At 40.1% G+C, this 23810-nt stretch overlaps 1 protein-coding gene across 1 annotated transcript in view; it reads left to right on the top strand.

The window, feature by feature from the left end:
* The window catches only part of CEP120 (centrosomal protein 120), an 82066-nt gene extending 59944 nt beyond the window's left edge, over positions 1 to 22122 (top strand). The window contains exons 19-20 of the mRNA XM_060235529.1: positions 18479 to 18624; positions 19227 to 22122. Coding sequence (XP_060091512.1) covers positions 18479 to 18624; positions 19227 to 19482 — 402 coding nt within the window. The 3' untranslated portion in view covers positions 19483 to 22122. The remainder of the gene's footprint in view (positions 1 to 18478; positions 18625 to 19226) is intronic.
* The last annotated feature ends 1688 nt before the right edge of the window (positions 22123 to 23810 follow it).

Here is a 23810-nt window from a genome sequence, read left to right on the forward strand (position 1 = left end):
CACCCTCTCCAGCAGCTGGGTGACCCATGCAGCTCAGGCTCTCCAACACTCCCCATCCCTTCCCAGCAAGGGCCCAAGCTTTCTTCCCCTCTGTTGCTGCCTCCTCTTGCAGGCTGGTAAGCGAGGAGGAGGAGGGGAGCTGTGGAGAAGGAGAATTCACAGCTTAAACAAAGTGTTAAAAATTAAAGTGAAAATGGGTGGGATAGGGGTGTCCCTAATTTGAAAGGGGGCACTATCCTGAGCTCTCTGTGCTCCACCACTGGTAATGTCCCTGTTCTGAAAGAGTTTGAAAAAGCCTGCACTGTGAGTACTAGAATAAGATTAAGTTGACTGTGATTCAATTAACAAATATTTATCAGGACTTAAACCTTCCTGATTTTAGCAAGACTTGTATCCAATAAGTGGAGTAGGCTCCTATCCTCATTCAGCTCTTATATCCTTCAGGATCTCTAGACAATCTATAAATCTAACTAGGATAGGAATGTTATGCCCACTTAAATTGGATTAAATCTCAATGAAATTTGAATAAGCAAGAAGAGGGTTAGTTGGTAAATGCTGTTTTGTAGTGCAATAACTTATTAGGTTTGATAGTTTTCATCAATGCTTGAAACAATATGTCAGCCCAACACAAAAGGGGAGAGATGTGAGAATAGGTCCACAGATCATTAAACAAAGTTAACTCTGTTTCAGCTTTATCACTAGTTAGCTCTGTGATTATTTCTGTGATTAACTGCAGTAGAAGTGTTTATCTGAGTCACAGTTTTGGGTGAGAACTGAATTGACTGTCATCTTTATCAGTATTCTTAACCAAATAACTGAAACAGCATTACAAATCATTATAATGCTTCTCAGTATTTCCCCCTTTAAATTAGGAGTGTCAAAACTTGCTTGAGGCTTTCTGGAAATATTTTAAATGCATGTGTGTTATGAATAAACTTACAAAATGAAACTGGTATAAAGAATCCTTAATTGTGTTTTGAATATAAAATTGCAAATTTAGGAGTCTTAAGGAATGTTAAGTCTGCTTAAGTTCTGATGATTTGTGTTATTTTTTGTTTAAATTGGAGTAATACCTGATAATTTTACACTGATTCTGGTGAATAGCTGTGGGGTTGTAATTTGTGCCAGAAACATGTCACACCAGAGTTCTCTGGAGATCTATACAAAACATTTATGTTGTGAGAATTAGTTGCAGAAAGCCATATCTTGGATTGTTAATAAATGTTAATGACAAAACCCAGCTGGCAAGCTTTTGGAAAAGGCGATCAAATACTTTGTGACTATTGCCAAAAAAGTGTTTAAACAGATTTCCATTAATCAAAAGTGTACAGTCTGGTCAAACTGTGAATTCTAGAACCATGACTAGAATCCAGGTATTTAGCATAATGCCCTTTTATTCCAGACTGTTTTGTTTAATTACTAACCGTCCCGTGTTCAGGGCAGGTAAAAGTCCTTTTGAATTCAAAAATTAAACTACTAATAAAAATTGCAGCTACAAGTTTATCTAATTTTAAACTGACATTGGAAACGTGCTTAACAGGCAGCAACATTGTTTCATGAAAGTAACTGCTGCTAACTTTTGAAAATTTTGGTGCTAGTATGTGGTAGGAGAGAGCTGGCCAAGTCTTTCAGGGAATGAACTCATGAGTCCCTGTACACTTGTAGAAGCACAGCGGTCACAAAGGCCAAGACATTTCTATAGGAATTAAAATGGCATCTGGTATCATTACATCTACAACAGGAGGTGTTGCCCTACATTTCATGAAGCTGGGGACAATTAAGGGTTTTTTTTTGCAAAGTAGTAGATTTGTGAGAGGGAGAACATAAATAGGTGGAGATCTTACAGGAGGAGGACTTAATGTTACAGCTCACTTCCCTCCAGTGTTCCCTCTAAGCTGAGTTAGCATGAGCTAGCTCACAGATTTTTAGCCTCCAGCTCACAGATTTTTGTCTTAGCTTAGAAAGGATGACCCTAGAGCACACTAATTTATGCAGTAGCTCACAACTTTAATGTCAGTAGCTCACAAAGTAGAATTTTTGCTCACAAGACTCTGCAGCTTAGAGGGAACATTGGACCTGGAACTTTTGTATGTTATCCTCTTCTGCCCTTCATACCAACAATTATATAGAAGAAGATATTGGATTTATATCCTGCCCTCCACTCCGAAGAGTCTCAGAGCGGCTCACAATCTCCTTTACCTTCCTCCCCCACAACAGACACCCTGTGAGGTGGGTGGGGCTGGAGAGGGCTCTCACAGCAGCTGCCCTTTCAAGGACAACCTCTGCCAGAGCTATGGCTGACCCAAGGCCATTCCAGCAGGTGCAAGTGGAGGAGTGGGGAATCAAACCCGGTTCTCCCAGATAAGAGTCCGCACACTTAACCACTACACCAAACTGGCTCTAGATGTTGCCTCCTTATCTGAGTGCCCAATCAAAAAAGGAGACTTATGGAAAGTCAGAGGTTGATGAGTGCTAAGCATTGGTCCTGAACTGGAGCCATATTTGCAGCCATGGAGCTAGGAGTGAACAGAGGGAGGCTGCCTCTTTGGCTTTGAGCTGCCTCAAGAGCCTGGTGGGCAGGGACACTGCTGCAAGCTCTGGCTGACTGATCAGCTCTCCAGTGGGCTGGCTGGGGTGGGGGGCGCAGGAGATAGAACTCTGGGGACCATCCCAGAGCTTGAGGCTTCTGTTCCAGTCTGCCCCCTCCCTATTTGGCTGGCTGCTTCTCTCCCCACAGTTCCTAATCAGAAAAGGAGAGTTGTGGAAAGTCAGGGGTTGACAAGTAGTAAGTGGAATACTGGTAACATAAAGTTCGGCAGATTCACTTCTCCTGGCCATGCTGAAAAACTGTTAGCCACAGGATTGTGGAGGTTTGACTGTACTACCACATCTATAGGAAGATTAAGCCTGCATAGTACACATTTTTAAAATGTACTTGATTAACTATGCTACCTGAGATTGAGAGAATGAAAGAGTTCTTTATTAATCTTCCAACAAGATTCATACCATATTTTGGAAACTGAAGACTATGCATGTTTTTATTCTTAATATTTTATTAAAGCAGTCCAAATAACAGTAGTTCTTTCATCAGCCATTTCATGTCCTTTATCTTAATCTGTAAAATAAAAAGCCAAAGTTTCTTTGAATCTTGTTTTTCTTTTTCGTTATGTCAATAAAGGTTATGTCTGTCAGTATGTCTGTCTGACTAAATAAAAAGCCAATTGAAATATGTAGAAACTAGGAATAAGACCCGTTGTGAGGAACAATACAATAGGCTCTAGAAAGAGGCTCTGGGTGAGTCCCCACCCCCCACCCTTGCTGTCTTTCCACCCATCCAAGGCAGCAGTTTTCTTTAGGAGAATTGATCTGACTTCAGTTTTCCATCTCCTCTCCCCTCCCTGCAGCCTCTACCTAGGAAAAGTACAGTCTTTCTCTACAGTGTGGACCAAAGCAGCTTACATCATTCTCCTCTCTCCCTTCTGAGCTGCCCATCAACCTTGTGAGGTAGGTTAGGCTGAAAATCTGTGACTGGTCTGAAATCACAGTGTGGACCAAAGTAAGAGGAAAATGACCTCAGCAGAGTATACTGACAAAGAGTCCGGCCTGCAAAGTAGCCATTTTCTCTAGTGGAAGTGATTTCTGCCATCTGGATAGCAGTTGTAATTTTGAGTGATCTCCAGCCTTCACCTGGAGATTGGCAACAATGGTTCACCAGGAGGAAATGGCTGGTTTGGAAGGTGGAGCCTATGGCATTATACCTGTCTGAGGTACCATCCTTCTTCAAACCCTACCCTCTCCAGGCTCAACCCTTCAAATATCCTGGAATTTTCCATCCTGGAGTTGGCAACCCTATTTCCTTCCCTTTATCTGCCCCTCTGACTGCAGCTTTCCATTGCCTTCCCCTTCCCTTCAGCCTCTACTGAGGAAAAGCACTGTCTTTCTCCATGGTGGGAAAGGGACCAAAGAAGCTTACTTTATTCTCTTCTTCCCCTTTGAGCTGCACAAACAACCCTGTGAGGTAGGTGAGGCTTGAAGTCTGTGATTGGTCCAAAATCACCCTGTCAGCTTCCACAGCAAGAACCTGGGTCTGCCAGACTCCACTCTGAAGCCCTGACTCTTATGCCACAGTGACTATCATGGGGGCTGCTGCTGAACAGGAGCAAGCAGGGAGGCCTAGGGTAGCCTGAATATCTCTATAACAACTGAACTTCAGACAACAAAGCTGTCTCCTCTTGGAAAAAATAACTGCTTTGGAGAGAACTCTATGGCATTATATTCAGCTAAGGCCTCTCTCCTCCCCACATCCTGATCTCCTCCAACTCCACCACAAAATCTCTAGGAATTTCCCACCCACCTGAAACTGGCAGCCCTAGTTCTCTCTCAAAGGCCTTTAGTGATACCTTTCAGACCAATGCTGTTTCTCTGATAAATTGTTAGTCTTAAACACAGGACTGCATTCTCTCTCTCTCTCTTGTTCTTCCTGCCTCCCTCCCTTCCTCTCTCTGTATATACTCTGCTGCCACAGGACGCCATCCCCCCCAATCTCTGGCTGTTTCCCTTCTAGAGGAGGAGAGGGAGGACCCCTCAGCCAATTAAGGGAAGGCTTTCTCTGGCTCTTTCCCTCCTCCTCTCAGTCAATCAAAGTAAAGGTTTGTTTCTCTCCTCTGTGAAGCAGTGGCTCAGTCCTTCTCTGTCCTGGAGCTGGAAGGTGGGAGTTTCTCCATTGAGATTGAGCAGCAGGCAGCTCAGCAATAGGAGATCAGGTGAACTGTGACGAGTCTGGAGAATTATATTATAGGGGAGATACCTGTATGTATTTGTAATTATGCATATTTTTTTTAATGTACCAATTTGCTTTTCAATGAAACTTAAAGTGTTGCTTCTTCACAACATTGTTACACTGCAGTATAGAAATTCATGCATACAGGGTTGTGCTTTGGGATCATCTACAAACATTACATGTGAAGTCCTGCACAGAACTGCTTTCTGTGTAAGTTTTTTTTTAATGTGAAGACATTCTTAGGTGACGACTGTAAAATCAGAGCTATATTTGTGAAATTTCAGAGGGCAAAATGGAAGTGAATATTGATTCCATTATCCATTATACCTGTTTATGCTTTGGGTTGAGCTTTTGGAGAGACTTGATCATCACAGTGAGCAATATTTGTTCCTGTTACATTGGAGAACTGTAGTATATTTTTGTTGAAGTTGTAACAGAAAATGTCAGAGTTCAACTTTGGTGATTACAGAGGGATGTGTCTGGATTTTGAATGTTTTTGTAGAAACTCAAAAGTATGTATATTTGAGATTAGTAACTATCGGAAAGTTTAAGGTTTGCCATTTTTGTACTGTTTCGTGTGGATTTGTTCACAGCAAAGCCAGGGCATTTGTTTTAAACAAACACAGACTTCATTGGCTGACACGGGCTGTATCTTGTCCAGCCTCCTGCTTAGCCTCTCAAAATAATTAATGTGATTAATTTATGAGTAATTTAGCTAGAGAAAGGATGTAAATCTTTGCTTAAAAAAACAGAGTCCAAATCTCCGTTAAAAACTGTGTCTTGAAACCATCCAGACTCTCCTCCTGACTTGTCAGCTCTAGGTTATTTTCAGAAAACTTGAGTTGAGTTCCTTAGCTTTAGTTGTACATTTTTTCCCACAGACTTGCTTGGTATGCACAAGTCAGAGAGTGAATAGTGGCTGCTATTTAGCCATTGTTTAGTCTAGGGTATGTATGTTTACATTTTCCCTTTGGATTTATAAGCTGCTATGACAAAATAAAGATCGCTCTCACTTGATTGAAGAGCCTCTTAGCTTTAGCACCTGGCAGCCTGCAAAGATCTTTTTGCAGAACTTAAATATTTGATTTTTCTTAGAGATTTACTAGTTTGTATTTTTATTGTCAGACAATACAGGAATCCAAGTAAGAATTAGTATGTTGGGGTAGCATAAAAGACTTCCCTCTTCTCTCCTAGAAGAGTGCAAATTTCACAGTGAGGGATTGCAAAGTGTGGGGAAGAGAAGGGGTATATAACCTCTTCTCTTGTTACATAACAGGTTGGGCATGATGTCTACATAATATGCCACATTGCTTGTTGAAGGGTGGACACTTATTTCACATAATAGGTGTGCAGAGGAAAGGCACATAAGAGAGGTGATGGAAAATTTAAAAACATATACATAATACTTCTCTGTGAAGGGAAGTCCTGGGCAAGGATTGGCCATAGGGTTGCCAAGTCCAATTTAAGAAATATCTGGGGACTTTGGGGGTGGAGCCAGGAGACTTTGGGGGTGGAGCCAGGAGACTTTGGGGGTGGAGCCAGGAGACATTAGGGGTGGAGCCAGGAGCAAGGCTGTGACAAGCATAATTGAACTCCAAAGGGAGTTCTGGCCATCACATTTAAAGGGACGGCACACCTTTTCAATGCCTTTCTTCCATAGGAAATAATGAAGGATAAGGGCACCTTCTTTTGGGGCTCATAGAATTGGACCCCCTGGTCCAATCACTTTGAAACTTGGGGGATATTTTGGGGAGAGGCACTAGATGCTGTACTGAAAATTTGGTGCCTCTATCTCAAAAAACAGCCCCCCCCAGAGCCCCAGATACCCACGGATCAATTCTCCATGATTTTCTATGGGAATAAATCTTCCTAGGGAATAACAGAGTTCCCAGCAGACATTTCCCTCCCCTCAACCCACTTTCTGACGACCCTGAAGCCTTCAAACTGGGGGATCCTCTGCCCCCACCTGGGGATTGGCAACCCTAGCCGTTTCAGATGGGTAGTCTCTTGCTCTTTCCTGCTGCAACTCTGCTTAGGGTTACTCAAGCCACCTCGCCACATCCCGGGCAGAGGAAAGGGTTGAACAGGGGTGGGGGTGGGGGAACCTGGGCACTATCTCTTGCTCAGCTCCATCCCTGCCCTTCTCTTCCCGGCTGCAGTCAGTCACCCCCAAAACAGAGAGAGCGGCGCCCTTTCGCCACCTTGAGCGTCAATCCCAGTGGGAAGAGCACAGCGCATTACCTGCTGAATGGGAAGACGCCCCCGCCGGAATCCAAGAGAGAGACAGAATGGAAATGAAACCCTGCTTTCTGCCCAGCCTTTGCAGCCCGGCCTCCCAGCACACAGACATAAAGTGGTCCCGGGGAGAACAACCACGAGCATGCCAAGCAAGCCCCCCGCCCCCATCTGGGCCAAGCTCAGTTTCTCATTTCTCTCTGCTGCTCTACCCGGCTTGATCATTAGGGGCTCTGCGATCACCTCCCCCAAAGGGCCTTCCCGGGCTTCTGCCTGGCTCCGCCGTTTCTCCCACCGGGCTGCTGGTGGGGGGATCGTTTTCTCCTCCGCCTTCCTTATGGGAAAGGGGTAGCCACCGGCTTCCTTTCCACCAGCTGGCTTCCCCCCCTCCCCGCGACACTCTCTGCTTGGGACTGCGAAGTCGCTAGGACAGAACCATGCAATTCAATAAATGCAAAGGCAAAACTTGCAGGGCGGGATTTGCCGAAGGAAAGGGGGTGGGGTCACCTGGTTTTCCCAGCCCACCGACTTCTTCAAGATACACGCACATCCCCCCCCCCGCCCCTGGGGGGGGGAGAGGGGTCTTTGAATGCAACAGCATCCAGAAGCGTCCCCTCAGCAATGCAACAAAAGCAAGTCCTAGTCCAATACTCCTTCATGTTGACTCAGAAGTACATCCCGTGTTTTTCAGTTGGGGCGGCCTCACCATGCCAAATAATCCTTAGCCAAGCTCCATAGTTCTGTGCCCTTTTGGAAGAAATACCCGCTTCAAAGCAGATGGTCCAGTCCAATGCAGAGACTTACTCTGGTAGAGGGCATTTCAGATTGCCTAAAATCTCCCCTCCCTGGCCACTCCGATTTGGTTGTACTATTATTGTTAAAGGCACATGGTCCTTGGGCTTCCCCCGCCCCCCCCCCCGTCAGCCAGCTGACTGGGGGCCGGAAGCAGCCTGGGAAAACGGAAGAAGGGCTGCTGCGATCGGCTAGGTGGGAAGGCAAGGGCAAGGAGAGAAGCTGCTGGGTGGGAAGGGCCGCCATTCCCCCTCCCCCCCTCCCCCCCGCTTTCCAGATTTCTGGCCAGCGGGGGGAGCAGGCTCCAAATCGGGGGTCCCCCGCCCAGGCGGGGGATTTGGGAAGCCTAATTGGCCAATCAATGGCATGATAAATCCAGTGTAACATTTTACTTTGTATTAGGTGCTGGTGTTGAGAGAGAATAGTTTATTTCCTATACATTTGATCACAGGAAAAAATGTCATCAGTTTGCAGCTGTGCAGGATAGGAATATCACTGGAAAACACATTACACAGTGGAGCAGGTTGTTCAGTGGACAACATTCCATAACTCCTCTTCAGAAAAGCCACATAAGCTTATAGGTTTGGACTAAATGGCCTCTTAGTTCTTTTATTGTGAGCTTTATTGAAGTGCTTCTCAAATGTAACAGTAAAAAAACAAGAGCATGAGTTTTCCTCTTGATGGGGCAGTATCCTACACTTCTGTTTATGTAAAAATAAACCATTAAAATCCTTTTTGTTCAGTTAGAGCTAAAACAGCTGCAGAGTATTGTAGGATTATATTAATTTTGCTTGTTTATTTATATGCTGTCTGTTCTCCAGTGGGGACCCATAGCAGCTTAGAATCATAGAGTTGGAAGGGACCTCCAGGGTCACCTAGTCCAACCCCCTGCACAACGCAGGAAACTCACAAATACCTCCCCATAAATTCATATTATCTTCATTGCTGTCAGATGGCCATATAGCCTCTGTTTAAAAACCTCCAAAGAAGGAGAGCCCACCATCTCCCGAGGAAGCCTGTTCCACTGAGGAATCGCTCTTATGGTCAGGAAATTCTTCCTTATGTTGAGCCGGAAACTCTTTTGATTTAATTTCAACCCATTGATTCTGGTCCTACCTTCTGGGGCCACAGAAAACAATTCAAGACCATCCTCTATATGACAGCCCTTCAAGTACTTGAAGATGGTGATATCACCTCTCAGCCGCCTCCTCTCCAGGCTAAACAGGCCCAGCTCCTTCAACCTTTCTTCACAGGACTTGGTCTCCAGACCCCTCACCACCTTTGTTGCTCTCCTGTAGACCCGTTCCAGCTTGTCTATTTCCTTCTTAAAATGCAGTGCCCAAAACTGAACACAATACTCCAGGCTAGGACTTACCAGAGCAGAGTAAAGTGATACCATCACTTCACGTGATCTGGACACTATACTTCTGTTGATACCACCCAAAATTGCAATTTCCCTTTTAGCCACCGCATCACATCGTTGACTCATGTCCAGCATATGATCCACTAAGACCCCTAGATCCTATTTGCACATACTACTGCTAAGACAAGTCTCCCCCATCCTATAACCAAGCACTGGATTTTTCCTACCTAAATGCAGAACTTTACATTTATCCCTGTTAAAATTCATTTGGTTTTAGTCCAGTTTTCCAGCCTGTCAAGGTTATCCTGTAATCTGTTTCTGTCTTCTACTGTATTTGCAATCCCTCCCAATTTAGTATCATCGGCAAATTTAATAAGCATTCCCTCTATTACTTCATTCAAATCATTTATGTTAAACAAAACAGATCCCAGGGCAGATCGTTGAGGCACTCCACTTGTCACTCCTCTCAAAGAGGATGATGAACCATTCACAAGCACTCTTTTGGTGTGATGTCAACCAGTTACAGATCCACCTAACGGTAACAGGATCCAAACCACATTTTACCAACTTGTCAACAAGGATAGTATGTGGAACCTTATCAAAAACCTTACTGAAATCAAGATAAACAATGTCTACAGCATTCCCCTGATCCAGCAAGGTAGTCACTTTCTCAAAAAAAAGATCAGGTTAGTTTGACATGACTTGTTCTTGAGAAATCCATGCTGGCTCTTAGTAATCACAGCCATCCTTTCTAAATGTTCCAGGACTGACTGATGATTTGTTCTAAAACTTTTCCAGGTATAGACGTCAAGCTGACGGGTCGGTAGTTACCTGTATCCTCCTTTTTCCCCTTCTTGAAAATGGGGACAACATTCGCCCACCTCCAGTCTTCCGGCACCTCTCCTGCTCTCCAAGAATTCTCAAAAATAATAGCCAGAGGTTAAAAAATTACATCTACAAGCTCGTTTAGAACCCTTGGATGCAATTCATCTGGCCCTGAGGACTTAGTTTCATTTAAAGAAACTAGATGTTTATATACTACCCCTATGCTGATCCTAGGTTGGAACTTCATACTCTCCTTATATGTTCTGTTTTTGCCATGTTGAGCACCGTTTCCCTCAGAAGAGTAGACTGAAGAAAAGTAGAAATTGAGCAGTTCTCCCTTCTCTTCATTACCTGCTACAATTTCACTTTCCTGCCCTCACAATGGGCCTACCATGTCCTTGCTCTTTTTCTTACTCTGAACGTAAGAAAAAACCCCTCTTTTTTGTTGTTTTTAGCATCTTTGGCCAGCCTAAGCTCATATTGAGCTTTAGCTTTCCTAACTTTTTCTCTACAAGCACTGGTGATTTTTTTATATTCACCCCCGGTTATAAAGTCCTCCTTCCAATTCCTAAAGGAGTCTTTTTTATTTCTCAAGTCTTTAGAGAGCTGTTTATGGAGCCAACTTCATTATCTTATCTGCTCTCCTCCATTTTATCCACAACCAGACCTGTGATGTAGATTAGGGTGAGTGTGTGTGACTAGTGCAAGGTCTCCCAGCAAGCTTCCATGTCAGAGTGTGGATTCAGACCTGGCTCTCCCAGATCCTGTCCAGCATGCTAACTAGTACACCATGCTGCTTCTCTCAGTTTAGTTTACTTTAGAGTAGGGGTGTCAAACATGCAGTCTGAGGGCCAAATCAGGCCCCCGGAGGGCTCCTATCAGGCCTGTGAGCAACTCACTGTCATCTTCTTTCTCCCTTTCTTGCTTCCTTCTGCATTACAACTTGCTTTGCTAGGCTTGCTCAATCACACAGGAGCTACAGAGCAAAGCCTCTATTTTCTCCATTGACTAAGGCTCCTCCCTTGGGAGGAAGTGTGGGCAGGAGAGCTTGCTTTGCCAAGCTCTCTCAATTGAACAGCAGAGCTACTGAGCCAAGCCTCTCTTCCTTCTATTGGCTGAGACTCCTCCTCGTCCCCTGGAGAGGGAGAGAAAGAGCAAGAACTCCCTTTGTCCAATTCCCTCAATCACAGGGAGAAATGCAAAGCACCTTTAAGGCCAACAAAGTTTTATTCAAAATATGAGCTTTTTGCCTTGCTACACAGAGGGAGAGAGACTTTTGTTGGCTTGTTATGTCAGGGGCTCTCTTGGGTGCAGCTGGTTTGCCTTCCCTTTCATTGTATTTATGCCTTCATGATCTAGTCTTTCTCAGTAGGAAAGCAATGTGAACTATTTTAGATGAATAATAACAACAAGCCAGTGTGATGGAATAGGCTGTGTGTGTTTTTCTGTATCCTTTATAAAGTTTATATGTGCCTTACCTGGCATACATTTTATGACACACATAGCCCAGCCCGACAAGGTCACATTTATGGCAGATATGGTCCTCATAACCAGGGCTTTTTTGGTAAGAAAAGCCCAGCAGGAACTCATTTGTATATTAGGCCACACTCCCTGACATCACCATTGTTTCACACAAGGCTTTGTCTACAAAAAAGCCCAGTAGGAACTCATTTGCATATCAGGCCACACCCATGACACCAAGCCAGCCAGAACTGCGTTCCTGCTCAAAAAAAAAGCACTGCTCATAACAAATGAGTTTGATACTCCTGTTTTAGAGGCTTTTGAACCCAGGGCCAGCCCAAGACATTCTGCTATTCCAAGATGAGAGCTGAAAAGTTCAATCCAGAATCCTCAAAAATATATTGGGGGGAGGGGATGGAACTCTGTCATTGGACTGCTCACTGCTTTATTGGTATCCCCCAAACATTGCAGCCCAGTGATTGAGTTGCTTCTGCTGTTAGGCCAGCCCTGTATGAAAAGCTGTCATGGCTTTCTAAGAATATCCAAAATGTCAGGGCAAGGAACTTTTGAATGGGTTATAAAACGTAACTGAAGCAGACAGGAGTCAGAAAGTTTCCTTCAGATGGTATGTTTCAGTAATTTTACAAAGCAATTAAAATCAACAATAGATTTGAGAAGATGGTATAAATTGGACATATTTGAAAAAGCTCTGTTAAAATAGCTTCCAGGTCAGCACCAAACATAGATAAAGAATCCTTCCCACTAGAAATTAGACTTTTACAAACAGTTCATTCTTTTTATAAACCTTTGATCTAATCATCATAAATCTTGTACTTGTACTTCAGACATAGTCTGGTTCTCATACTTCAATTCTTTCAAACATGAAAAAGACTTATAATTAAAAGTAGTTATTTGGCTGCTTAATTTTGTTGTTCTAATATGAATGTTAAAATTATCTTGGGTGTTATGTACCACTAGATAGCTTTTACATTCCCTTTCTGTATGGTTATAAATAGTTCTAGCTCTTCTTAAAATTTTTGATAATTTGTTAGGCAGAACACCTAATAGCATGCTGTTGGCTTCCATTGGAAATTTAAACTTCAGTATATTCTGCATGTTTTGTGTATTTATTTCCAATATCACTTTCCTTTTTTACAAGTCCACCACATACGAAAGAAGGTTCCATTTATGTTCCAATTTCTGTTAGTCCAGCCTCTTGACACACTACTTGAAGGTTCTGGGTTCTTTCCTCAGATGCTTGCATATTTCTCTCAATATTCTTTAAGATTTTGAATCTTGAATGGTCTTTTGAGTTCTTTCTTCAAATTGTATCTTGTGCAACAATATTAACCATATACATGTTACCACCATTTCTTCAGTTCTCTGGTCCTCAGCTTTTCATCTGTATTCTTTTATTCTTTGTTCCTGTTGTCATGTTCCTTCTCACTCTTGTTTTTAAAAATACTGTACTCACTTTCCATATATTATTCCCATATATTGTTTTCTATGCATATATCAAATGCACAACAATACAAGTTTATACTATTTAAATAACCAGGGCTTTTTTGGTAGGAAAAAAACCTCAATGAACTCATTTGCATATTAGGCCACACCCACTGATGTCACCATTGTTTCACACAGGGCTTTTCTGTAGAAAAAAAACATCAGGAACTCATTTACATACTAGGCCACATCCCTTGATGCCAAGCCAGCTGGAACTGCGTTCCTGTGCATTCCTGCTCAAAAAAAAAGCCCTGAACTCAAATAAAGTATATTTAAACTAGTTAAATAACTCAATTATTTAAATAACTGAACTAAATTATTCTAATGTCCATTAGAATAAAAAAATTCTTTAAAGTTCTTGTAAAAAGGGCTAAATGTCACAAGTAAAGAATATTCTGAATATATGTAGTATAGATGAGAAATGTAGCTTATCTTCTAATCATTCTAGTAATTAAATCACAAGCATCAATCTATCACAAACAGAATAATTTTTTCACCATTAAGATAGTAAAGCAGGGGAGAGAGGTGATAAATGCCAAAGAAGGGAGAAATGGAGTGTGAACAACAAGAAAATGGGGGGGAGAGAAAGAAAGAAAGAAAGAAAGAAAGAAAGAAAGAAAGAAAGAAAGAAAGAAAGAAAGAAAGAAAGAAAGAAAGAAAGAAAGAAAGAAGAAAAGCCCAGCAGGAAGTTATTTGCATATCAGGCCATAGGTGAAACTGTGTTCCTGCTGAAAAAAAAAAGCCCTGGAGGGGGAGGAAAGCAGCATCTTAGTTTTGTTTCCTAGTACACTGATTCATTTAAAGTCTTCAGGGGAGGAAATGCTTTATGTTGTTTTTTGTTCTAAAAAATTTCACATGTCAAATGGACATCTGCATTCGCTTTTTGAGGCAAGGCACAGAGTCTTAAAGAAAAAAAAGTTTCTAGTTCTCATTATTTTAGAGAAGTGCATGGGGAGGTAAGTGTGACATTTACAGATGAACTGTGCCTTTGTTGTAGTTTGGGGAGGGGTAAGGTCATAGGTTGGATATTATATGTCAGATATTAAGCCCTATCCACCTCCACTTTATTATCTTTCCCAGGCTATTCTTCTCTACTTTATTTTTGAGAGAGTGAGTTTCCTGTTTCTCAGTGTTAGGCTATATCAATATTAGCACTATTGATTAAGACTCCGTATTGTGCTTTGGATCCAAGTTAAATAGGAGCAAAGATGACTGCAATGTATATGGAATCAAGTTATCTTTGGTGTGCATTTGCTTCAGAAATGGATGTTAGTTGAGTGATGCTAGAGGGGCTCATTTCATAAGTCAAGAAGTCTTGTCATATGTGATATGTTTTGTAGTTTGTTTAAATTACAGTTCTGCAAGCAAGCATGTGTATGTAATCCACCTCAAAAATCTAGATCTATAATGGCATACAAGATTTGTCAGCTGTGGAGTTCCCTTTTCCTGGGAACTTGCCAGCAATTGAGTTTGGGTGTGAAGCAGACAGTAAAAGATATTTTTTTAAAAAATTCAGATTGGTTTTTGGTTGTCAGGGATGAGGAAGAATAGGGCAAAATTGGCATTTGTAATTATTATTCACACAAGCTGTTTGGTCCATCAAATAATACTTTGATTTTATGGTGTTTAGTATATGTAAGCCTGTACCACAACTGATCTTGTGTTAAGTCTGCTGCTTAAACTAATGACAAGAGATCACAGAAGAATGGTTGGTTTTGAAGCTACTAATAGGAATTTAATCATAAACTTTTCTCAAATGCCACTAGCATGAGCAAGTTGTTCCTTTCATGGAAAAAATAGAGAGAACTGCTTGACTCCCTGGTGATGAACAGTTAGAAGAAGAAGAATTGCAGATTTATACCCCGCCCTTCTCCCTGAATCAGAGACTCAGATCGGCTTACAATCTCCTATATCTTCTCCCCCCACAACAGACACCCTGTGAGGTGGGTGGGGCTGATAAGGCTCTCAACTGCCATTTCAAGGACAACCTCTGCCAGAGCTATGGCTAACCCAAGGCCATTCCAGCAGGTGCAAGTGGAGGAGTGGGGAAACCCGGTTCTCCCAGATAAGAGTCCACGCACTTAACCACTACACCAAACTGGCTCTTAGTTAGTAGAGGCAATGTGAGTCTCCTGTCTTCCTGGTCATATTGGCCATACATTGAAATGCAGCATGATCACCTGATTAGTTTTCTTTTTATATGTACCAAGCAGGCCTTGAATTCAGCAGGACCTCACAGGAGCACAGTTCCTGAACCTTTCTCAGGGTTCCCCCCTTCCTCCTCACCTACCTACCTTGTCCATTGAATAGTAGGTGCAGCTGCATAACAATCCCTGGATGAGCTCCACCACCTATTTTTCTACAAAATGACCCCTGGTACTGAGAGTGGCTTTTATAAAATACCCATTTATGCAGTCTTCACATAATGGGAGAACGTTATCAGTCAATATTCTGAAACATCTTTGGCTGATGACAGAAGGAATGTGATGACTTTTGAAAAGTAATTTTAAGATCCCTGAGGCAGTGAAATTCAGAATGGCTTGCATTTTGGTAAATTTGACATCATACCATTAAGTGGCAAGTCAGTCAATTGTGTTAGTATTTGCTTTTCTACAAGGTTAGAAGTGCTGTGCACTGACACACTACTGTCAAATTATAGTCAGCCCACAAGATATTGCGTTGGGAAGGACCAAAGAGAGTACTTGAAAAACAGACAGCAGCTTCAGTTCAAAAGGGATCTGAGGAACGCTTTGTAACATCTTTATATGGATGTGATGTTAGTGGGGAAAGCTTATGTGCAAGAGATTAATTTTCCTCTACTAGATGGAGTGAAATTATTTTTGGCATATCAACTGGAAAGCTTACAGGTGCTCCTGAATCTAACCTTGCTTTTTTTGCTTGTGTTGTTGCTAGGAGCGCTATTTATATGATTAGGAAATTTTCCTCCCTTCTGAACTCAGCAGGCCAAGATACACTGATACAGTCTTCTGTAACCCCTAGACTGCATGGCTGTTAACACGTTCGACGTGGGGTGCCCTTGAAAGTCACTCAGAATTACAATTAGTACAAAATACTGCAGCCTTTCAACTGCTACACACCACCCATTTTGAAACAACTTCATTGGCTTTTTAGTTTCCGGGCTGAATTCAAGATGCTGTATCTTTCCTTGTATAAATCCATGCCTTGTTGAGGACTTCAGGGCAGCTGCTTCTAGCTGTCTGCTCACCTTCCAAGATGTGAACTTCCACAGGCTGATAGTAGGCTTTTTCTGTTAAAGCACTGATCCTGTGGAAAGGGCTTCCAGAGAAGATCTTGAAAGCTCCTCTGCTATGGTTGCTAGTACAGTGTAGGCATCCCATCAGAGGGTGTTCAATTGTTGACATGATGCATTCTGCAGAATGGTAAAAATTGACGCTGTTTGTGCCTCGTTTTCATTGTTGTAATTTAATATACTGGCATTAAGGATTGATTGCAGTGTCTCAAACAGAGGCAGTATATAATTGTTTTAAAAATGTAATGCAGTTAGCTTTAATTGTATTTTGACCCTTTGTGACAGAGACCCTAAAACCTTACTAGGGCAAGAGCACCACCTAGAGTATCTGGGATCTAGGACCCTGGGGAGTTGACACTAGAATGACCCATTCATCTCCATTCCACATTGGAGCATACTGACAGCTAATCCCTTTTGGACAATCCAGTTTGGGCCAGACCACCTATTTGTCATGGAAATTCAGAGCTATTACCAGTTCCTTGATGGGTAATTTTATTCTATTACTCTCTGATTGATAACAGTATTTATTACTCTCTGATAACAGTAGCCTCTGATGTCAGAGATGGAACTTTGAATCTAACTGCCATTCCCACCCACCCCTTTTATAGTAATCCTTTTTATGAAGACATATTTTGGTTTTATTTAGTACAATTTATTTCTCTGGGATATTTTTCTGAATGTCTTCCCTATATGCTAGACTGCTCAGGCACTACATCATTGGTTATAAAGTATTTTATAACCTACCACTTGGTTATTGCTGTAGTACTGTGCTGGAAAAGTACCCTCTCAGCAGATCAGTCTAGATGTTCTCAGGAGGTTGGATTGGTGGCAGCTGGTCAACAGGGAAACCTTGCTCTAAGGGAGTTTTTCAGCAAGGAGAGACACCATTCCTCTCTTCCTACTTATAACACCCCTGTAAAAGTATTCTGGTATATCTTAGTTTAATGTCACTTGAGAAGCCTTTTTGTTGCTGCTGTTCTTCCAGGTTTTTTTATAACCTTTACAAGAGCTGGTGACCTAATGAGCCTGTGCTTAAATTTTTAATTTTGTTGGGGGGGGGGGTTATTTTAACTTTTTTAAGGCAATACAGAATAAAAAAAGAAATAGAGGGAAAAAAATAAAAGATAAAATTGCAAAAACACAATTTTTACAAAGGACAATCCTTGATTAAAATGTGTATATATAAGAAAAATATATGACATGGTAGCTTAAGAAACCACCGTGTACTCAGTTTTATTCTACCATTTTCTCATGTTATCATTTTGATCCTATTTTATCACTTACCAGTTATATGATAAAACCGCCCTGAGCCTGCCTCGGCGGGGAGGGCAAGATATAAATAAAAGCATTATTATTATTATTATTAAAACATGAATAACCTCATAGAAATTTGTATATAATTTTAACATAATAGTTTGTTGTGATATAAGTCTTACAAAAGATAAAAATTTTAATATTACATATTAAAAATCATATAATATAAACCATTCAACTGTATAACTACAAAGATTGATTATAGTAATCATAGAAAACTCACCAATTATTTTCAATTTCATATTTCAGTCTTTAGATTAATGCAATTTGTCAGTTTTATCATAACAGCATATTCTTGCATTTTGTGTATCCAATTCTCAAGAGTTGGACAACCCTCAATTTTCCTCTTCGCTGCAGCTACTACTCTTGCTGCAGTTAACATGTATGTAAGCAATCATGTATTCTGTCTGCATTCACTGGTAGAATTCCTAGTAACATTGTCTCTGGTAACAGAAAATTTAATATTCTTTTTTTTTAATTCAGTATGTATTTCTATCCAATAGATACTAGGTGTTTGGGTGTGTGGGGTTTTTTTTGCAAGACCACCACATGTTAATTTTTTTTTAAAGTGGAGACTCATGATACTTTAACTGTTTCAAAATGGATTTCAGAACGTCAGTCAGTTGTAATAACTTGCTTGCTTGTCTGTTTGTATAACAAGATACACCCATGTGTATTTCCTGACACAAATGCAGATATTTTGTGCTTTTTTAAACCTGAGAATATTCTTCAGTCATGTCTCAGGTTTCACTTGCCCTGTGAAGTGCTCAATCTTATTTGTCTTTGTGTTTCTTATATAAATTACCAGTATGTGAATGCCATAGTATTTGTCCTGCCAGGGTATTTGTCCATCATATGCATAGTGGTAAAGGTTCAGTTTAAATCCACATGTAGTAAGTTTTGAAGTAAATGAAATTACTTGGTCTTTCCTTAGCGTGAACAAGAGAATGCAATGGCCCGTCTTAAAAAGCAGCAGCAAGAGCTGGAGCACATGAGGCTTCGATACCTGGCAGCAGAAGAAAAAGAATTGGGGAAGGCTCAGCGGCAAGAGCTAGAGGAAATCAGAAATGAACTGAACAGGTATTATACCATTTGTTGGATTTTTACTTCTGCTGCTGAATAGGTGAGGGTTCAGCTAAGTCAAACTTAATTGGCTGTCAGTCCAGTAAAAGAACACAGCTTTTGGTCCCTTAGGTAATATTTGCCCATTTATAAAATGTAACAATCTTGTATTATAGGAAATCTATGCCAAAGGCTACCAGACCCAGTTTTTTATCTTGACTGTAGCTATATTACAGCAAGCCTTTCCCCCCTCTCTTGTTCTAAGTAAACCTGTTTGCTGCATAAAAAGACATATTAATGGTGCCTGTTCTCAAATCTCTGGTGAACACGCTTTGTTTTAAATGGCTCAGTAGTTTCAGTACCTTTTGACCTGATGTCTTCTATGTGTTTTTAAACAGTTCAGTTCTTGTTAAAAATCATTCAGAAACATAGGCGTTTGATCAAAGGCATTCTTACCTTCCAGTAATAGCCTTTCCAATAAAGTAAGTACTAAAGTTCATAATACTGGATGATAGTAGCTGTTTCTGGGACAGTACAGCTTAACATTTTTAATGTTTTAGAAATTTTCTCTCAAAAACATTTAGCTGTGGGTGAATCAAGTGACCATTTCTTTCTCTCAGATTAAAACAGCAAGAAGACAAAAAGCATTTACCTGATTCCCAAGAGGATTTTGGTTCACAGTTGCAAAGTGCTCGCACTAAGCAAGTAAATGAGAGCCTTGATGACTATCTTGCCCGTCTTATAGAAGAGAGGGATACATTGTTGAGGACAGGAGTGTATAACCATGAAGACCACATCGTAAGTGAACTTGATCGCCAAATCAGTGAGGTGCTTGCCAAAAGAAGCAGCAGCAAGGAGCAGAATCCAAAGAGCTGAATTCTTCCTTTCTGCATAAGGGAGAACCTAAATTTTAACTAGTCATTCATTGTCTCTTCAAATACTATATTCTAAAAGACTTGCACACATGGTTTTCTCTCAAAACTTTCTGCAATGTGCATAGCACAGTTCTGCCATTTTGAGGCTGTAAGAGAGAATAGTGTCAATGAAAATGTTTTTGATCATTTTATAATGTTTACATCTCTATATTATTTATTTATTTTAATTACAAGAGTTTATCTGTCTCCCTCTGTTGCCTCAGCTTACTTTATTTGCTAGTTTGTGTTTCTAACTCAGTTTTATAGTTTGGTAGTTTTGATTACTCGCTTTGTACTTACATACTTATCTGATTGTTTAGATATTTATCAAAACGTTTCAGTAAAATTGCACTAGGAATAAAGGGCTGCAGTATCTTGGGACTTTTTAAAAATCTGAGCCTAAAGGTAAATGTGTCTCACCTTGTCGTCTTTGAAACTGTATCCATCCTATTGTTGAAAGTTTAACACAAACCACCATAATTTAAAAATATGTAAACCAGATATGTTATGTTGAAGCTTTTTATCAGCTCATATCTTTTCTCAAAAAGTGTAACCCTGGTAAGTGCTGTGTTCCATCCATAATTTTAATTGGGCTTGTACAGCTCTGAAATGAATGGTGGTAGAGCAATACAGGGACGCTTCATAGAAATGAGCTCAAACTCCCTTCTATCAACTGTTAAATAATAGCACATCCAATTCACAGAGCCTTTCCTGTTTCATATGTAAGAGTTTCCATATATTTATATTGTTTCCATGCAGGAAAACACATTAAAAGGTGCATTTTGTTACTGAAAGGCAATGCATATGAGAGATCCAATCTATGCATCTCCCTGAAACAGTGTACCTGTTGCCATTTTATTATTAGCATATCCATGAATCTCCTTACATAGAAAGATATAGATTATGTTTTACAACTCTGAACAGGTTATAAATGTATCCACTAATTACCTGAGAGGTTTTTTTCTAAATTTTTGAAGAAACTTTAAGAATGAGTTAAAGAAATTTGTTGGATTGAGCATACTGCATGCCTTTTGGACAAGGAATAAAACATTTTCTGTCAGCCACATATCAGAAAAAGGAGTTTAAAAATAAAAATAGAGACATATAATTACTAATTTATCAAATTAATGTATCAAATTGTATACATGACTTCAAACACTGCATTGGGTACCATATATGCAATGTTCAGTACATGGTTAGAATAGCCTGGATCCAAATGTTTTCTACGGTGCATCAATCCATATTATGTTGCATAGCATGGATAAGAATGTTTATTCCCATCTATTATAGGCACCACTGTATAGTCTATCTGTGCAGTATTACAAAAATACTTTGCGTAGCACAAGTACCTTTTTATGCACAAGAACGTATTACTGGATTAAGACCTGTGAATGATCAATGCCTGTGTCTTCAGTGATTGTTTATAATCTGGATAGTGAGCTTCTAGAAACAGACTGTTAGTGCTATTGGGATCTTCGGACTAGTATTATATCTGTAGAGGAATAAAACCTTCTCCCTCAGTATGTCTTACATAGTTTAGCTATAATTAGAACTTGCTGTGCTGGGACCACAAGTACAACTTTGCCTGTGTTAGCAAGACTGCTGTCCTGTGGTGTTAATGGTGCCAAAAGCGATCCAGCTCAATAGGCAGAAAATGTGAAGCAGCTACATTAAGCTGGTTTGCATTTGGTCATCAGTATTAACTGTGAAATAATCTTTCAAATATGCCTTTTTCCAACAAACGAAGTTTATCTTCTGCAGTTAATACTTATGAGCTAATTACCCGTAAGTGGGTAGATGCAGACTGCAGTTTCTCAATGTTCTTTGAGGTAAATCTGAATAAGAAAACAGCCAAGGTAGTTATGTTATTAATCTTCTGGGTTTATTCACTATTTTCTTCTGTATTATAGACCACAAATTTTGTTTTACCTATGGATTTTCTGGATATTGGGCTTAAAAATTTTGTTTTTCTTGTGTATGAGAGCTGTAGTAGTAAAAACCAAATGCAAATCTGGATAATTTTTAAATAACCAAAATGATGGGGGAAGGAATTTAGGTATAGTATTTGTTAATATCAAGTATTTTGGGGTTGTAGAAAACATTTCTTTCATTAACATGATCAGTTTTATATCCTGAGAACATACAAAATGCTAATCAGTCTTTAAAATAATGTATGTTCTTCTTGTTTTGCAAAAATATGTGTAAATATTATTTATCGCTACTTATGGTGCAATGTTAGGCAGCATTATTCTAGCCTAAACTCTTTGGCTTCCATGGAGTAACTGCGCAGGACTGCACTACTAGTGTATTACTAATTAATATATATATTAGTAGAGAGGAAAATCAATCTAGAACTTTTCTTTTATCTTTCAGAAAAGATCAGTTATATTCTAAGTAGCCAAATTATCTCATCATGTACAAGTTTGCAGTTGTTTTTAAACACTAGAGGGGGCTTTAACATTAAATAAAAGTGGTTTTAAAAATCCAAAGTAGTTTTATTTTTACCTTTGCTGAATGTAAATTCAAATTTATTCCATTTAATTATATATTTGTATTGTTTCCTTTGGATCTTTCTAACAAATAAAATCGTTTATGCAAAACGCTTTTGAACAGTCTTAAAATATTTGATAGAATATTTAACAAATACTACAATAGCTCTGAACTATGGAAACAGCGGTATTTTATGCATATTCTACTGCTTCAAAATATCTTTGTATTTATCAAACTGATTCAGTACTGGGGGTTCAAGCACAGGTCCACACATACATCTCCAAACTGTAAAATGATGGCCTGAACAATTAACTTTTATAACACCAGTCACTAGTGTGGGGGGGGGGGGACTGATGTAAATCTATCTCTCTTTCCACAACAGTTGATGAGTATTGTCTAGGCTGACCCTATTGGCCATCTGTTAGTTGATATGGATGGACTTCATCCAGAAAATATCCCCATTGCAAGCAAGCTGGATGCAGAGGTGTCTATTACTGTATTAGCCTTGTAAGATCCTTGACGGATCGTGATGAATGCTTTAAAAATCTATGCGGCTTTTGGCAAGCTGGTTGCAATATGGCGGATGATTATAGTAATGATTTGTAGCATTCATTATTTTATTCTTTATATTTGAAAATGTTTCCAATTTTTGAAGATGGGATGTACTTAAATTTTGAAAAGATCTACTTACGCAGCAAGGGAGTATCAGAAAAAATAAGTATGCATTTCAAATGTGAATTGGGTTGAATTCAAAGGTTCTGTTCTCCTGTTGGTGGGGCCTTTTCTGGTGTGCTGCTTTCATATGTATAGTATACTAGGGTAGAGATTTCATTAGAGTAGAATGTTGTTCTGCCTAAATTTTAAGTCTTGTTTTAATAACCAAATTTTTTAAAAAAATATTGTCTTCCTAAGATATATGTTATAGTGATTGAACCTAAACTGACTTGGGATTTTTAGGATTGATAAAATTGAGTTGGGGAAAAAAACAAAGGTGGGGAACAGGCAGAGGAGAAGAAATGATGGAAGCAACTTCGGTAGTTATGTTAATGTTACGCATTTCTTGTTTCTCATTTTTCACAATTTATATTGTGGGCCATGAAGAGACTTCCTGTTGGTATATAAGTCTCTTTCCCTTTCTTCTCCAGTGTCCCAGAAGACACTGGGGGAAAAAACCAACTTTGTTCTCATCCTAGTTCATGCTCTTCTTCTACAAGTTCTCTCCTGTTTTACCCTACTGTGTATCTAAGCACAGAGATGATGCATACCATACAAGAGATCCTGTGGTTCAACATGCTATCTTCCAGTTCAAATTTTTATCCTCCCTGGGTTAGGAGGATAGAGGAAAGAGTTGACAAAAGACATAAACTCAGAGCTTGAACACCAGGTTACAGTGGGAAGAGGGGATGTATAATTTTAAAGTGACAATTAAAATTAGTGAAGCATAAATTCACACTTAAACACTCACATCCTCTTAGTTTCTATGGAACTTAATCATTTCTAATTCCCCTTATTGTGTGCTGGATGGATTACAAATCCAATAATCAGTGTAGACATTAGGAATAACTAGTTTATTATTGAGAATGTAAAGATGTTATTGTCAAGCATGCTATTTCTAAATGCTGGTTTTATTTGTACCTAGTAAACAGGCCAGATTTACAGCAGAGTATCACCTTTGTCTTTTCCCCTTTCTTCTTCTCCCCCCTTTTTCCTTTCTCCCCCCGCCCTGGATGCATAAGGATGTTTAGTGTAACCTTGTATTAACGATGTAGAATGCCTCTCCCCCAGATTCACACAACCATG

This window comes from Heteronotia binoei, chromosome 4, assembly GCF_032191835.1.
Source record: "Heteronotia binoei isolate CCM8104 ecotype False Entrance Well chromosome 4, APGP_CSIRO_Hbin_v1, whole genome shotgun sequence".
Taxonomy (NCBI): domain Eukaryota; kingdom Metazoa; phylum Chordata; class Lepidosauria; order Squamata; family Gekkonidae; genus Heteronotia; species Heteronotia binoei.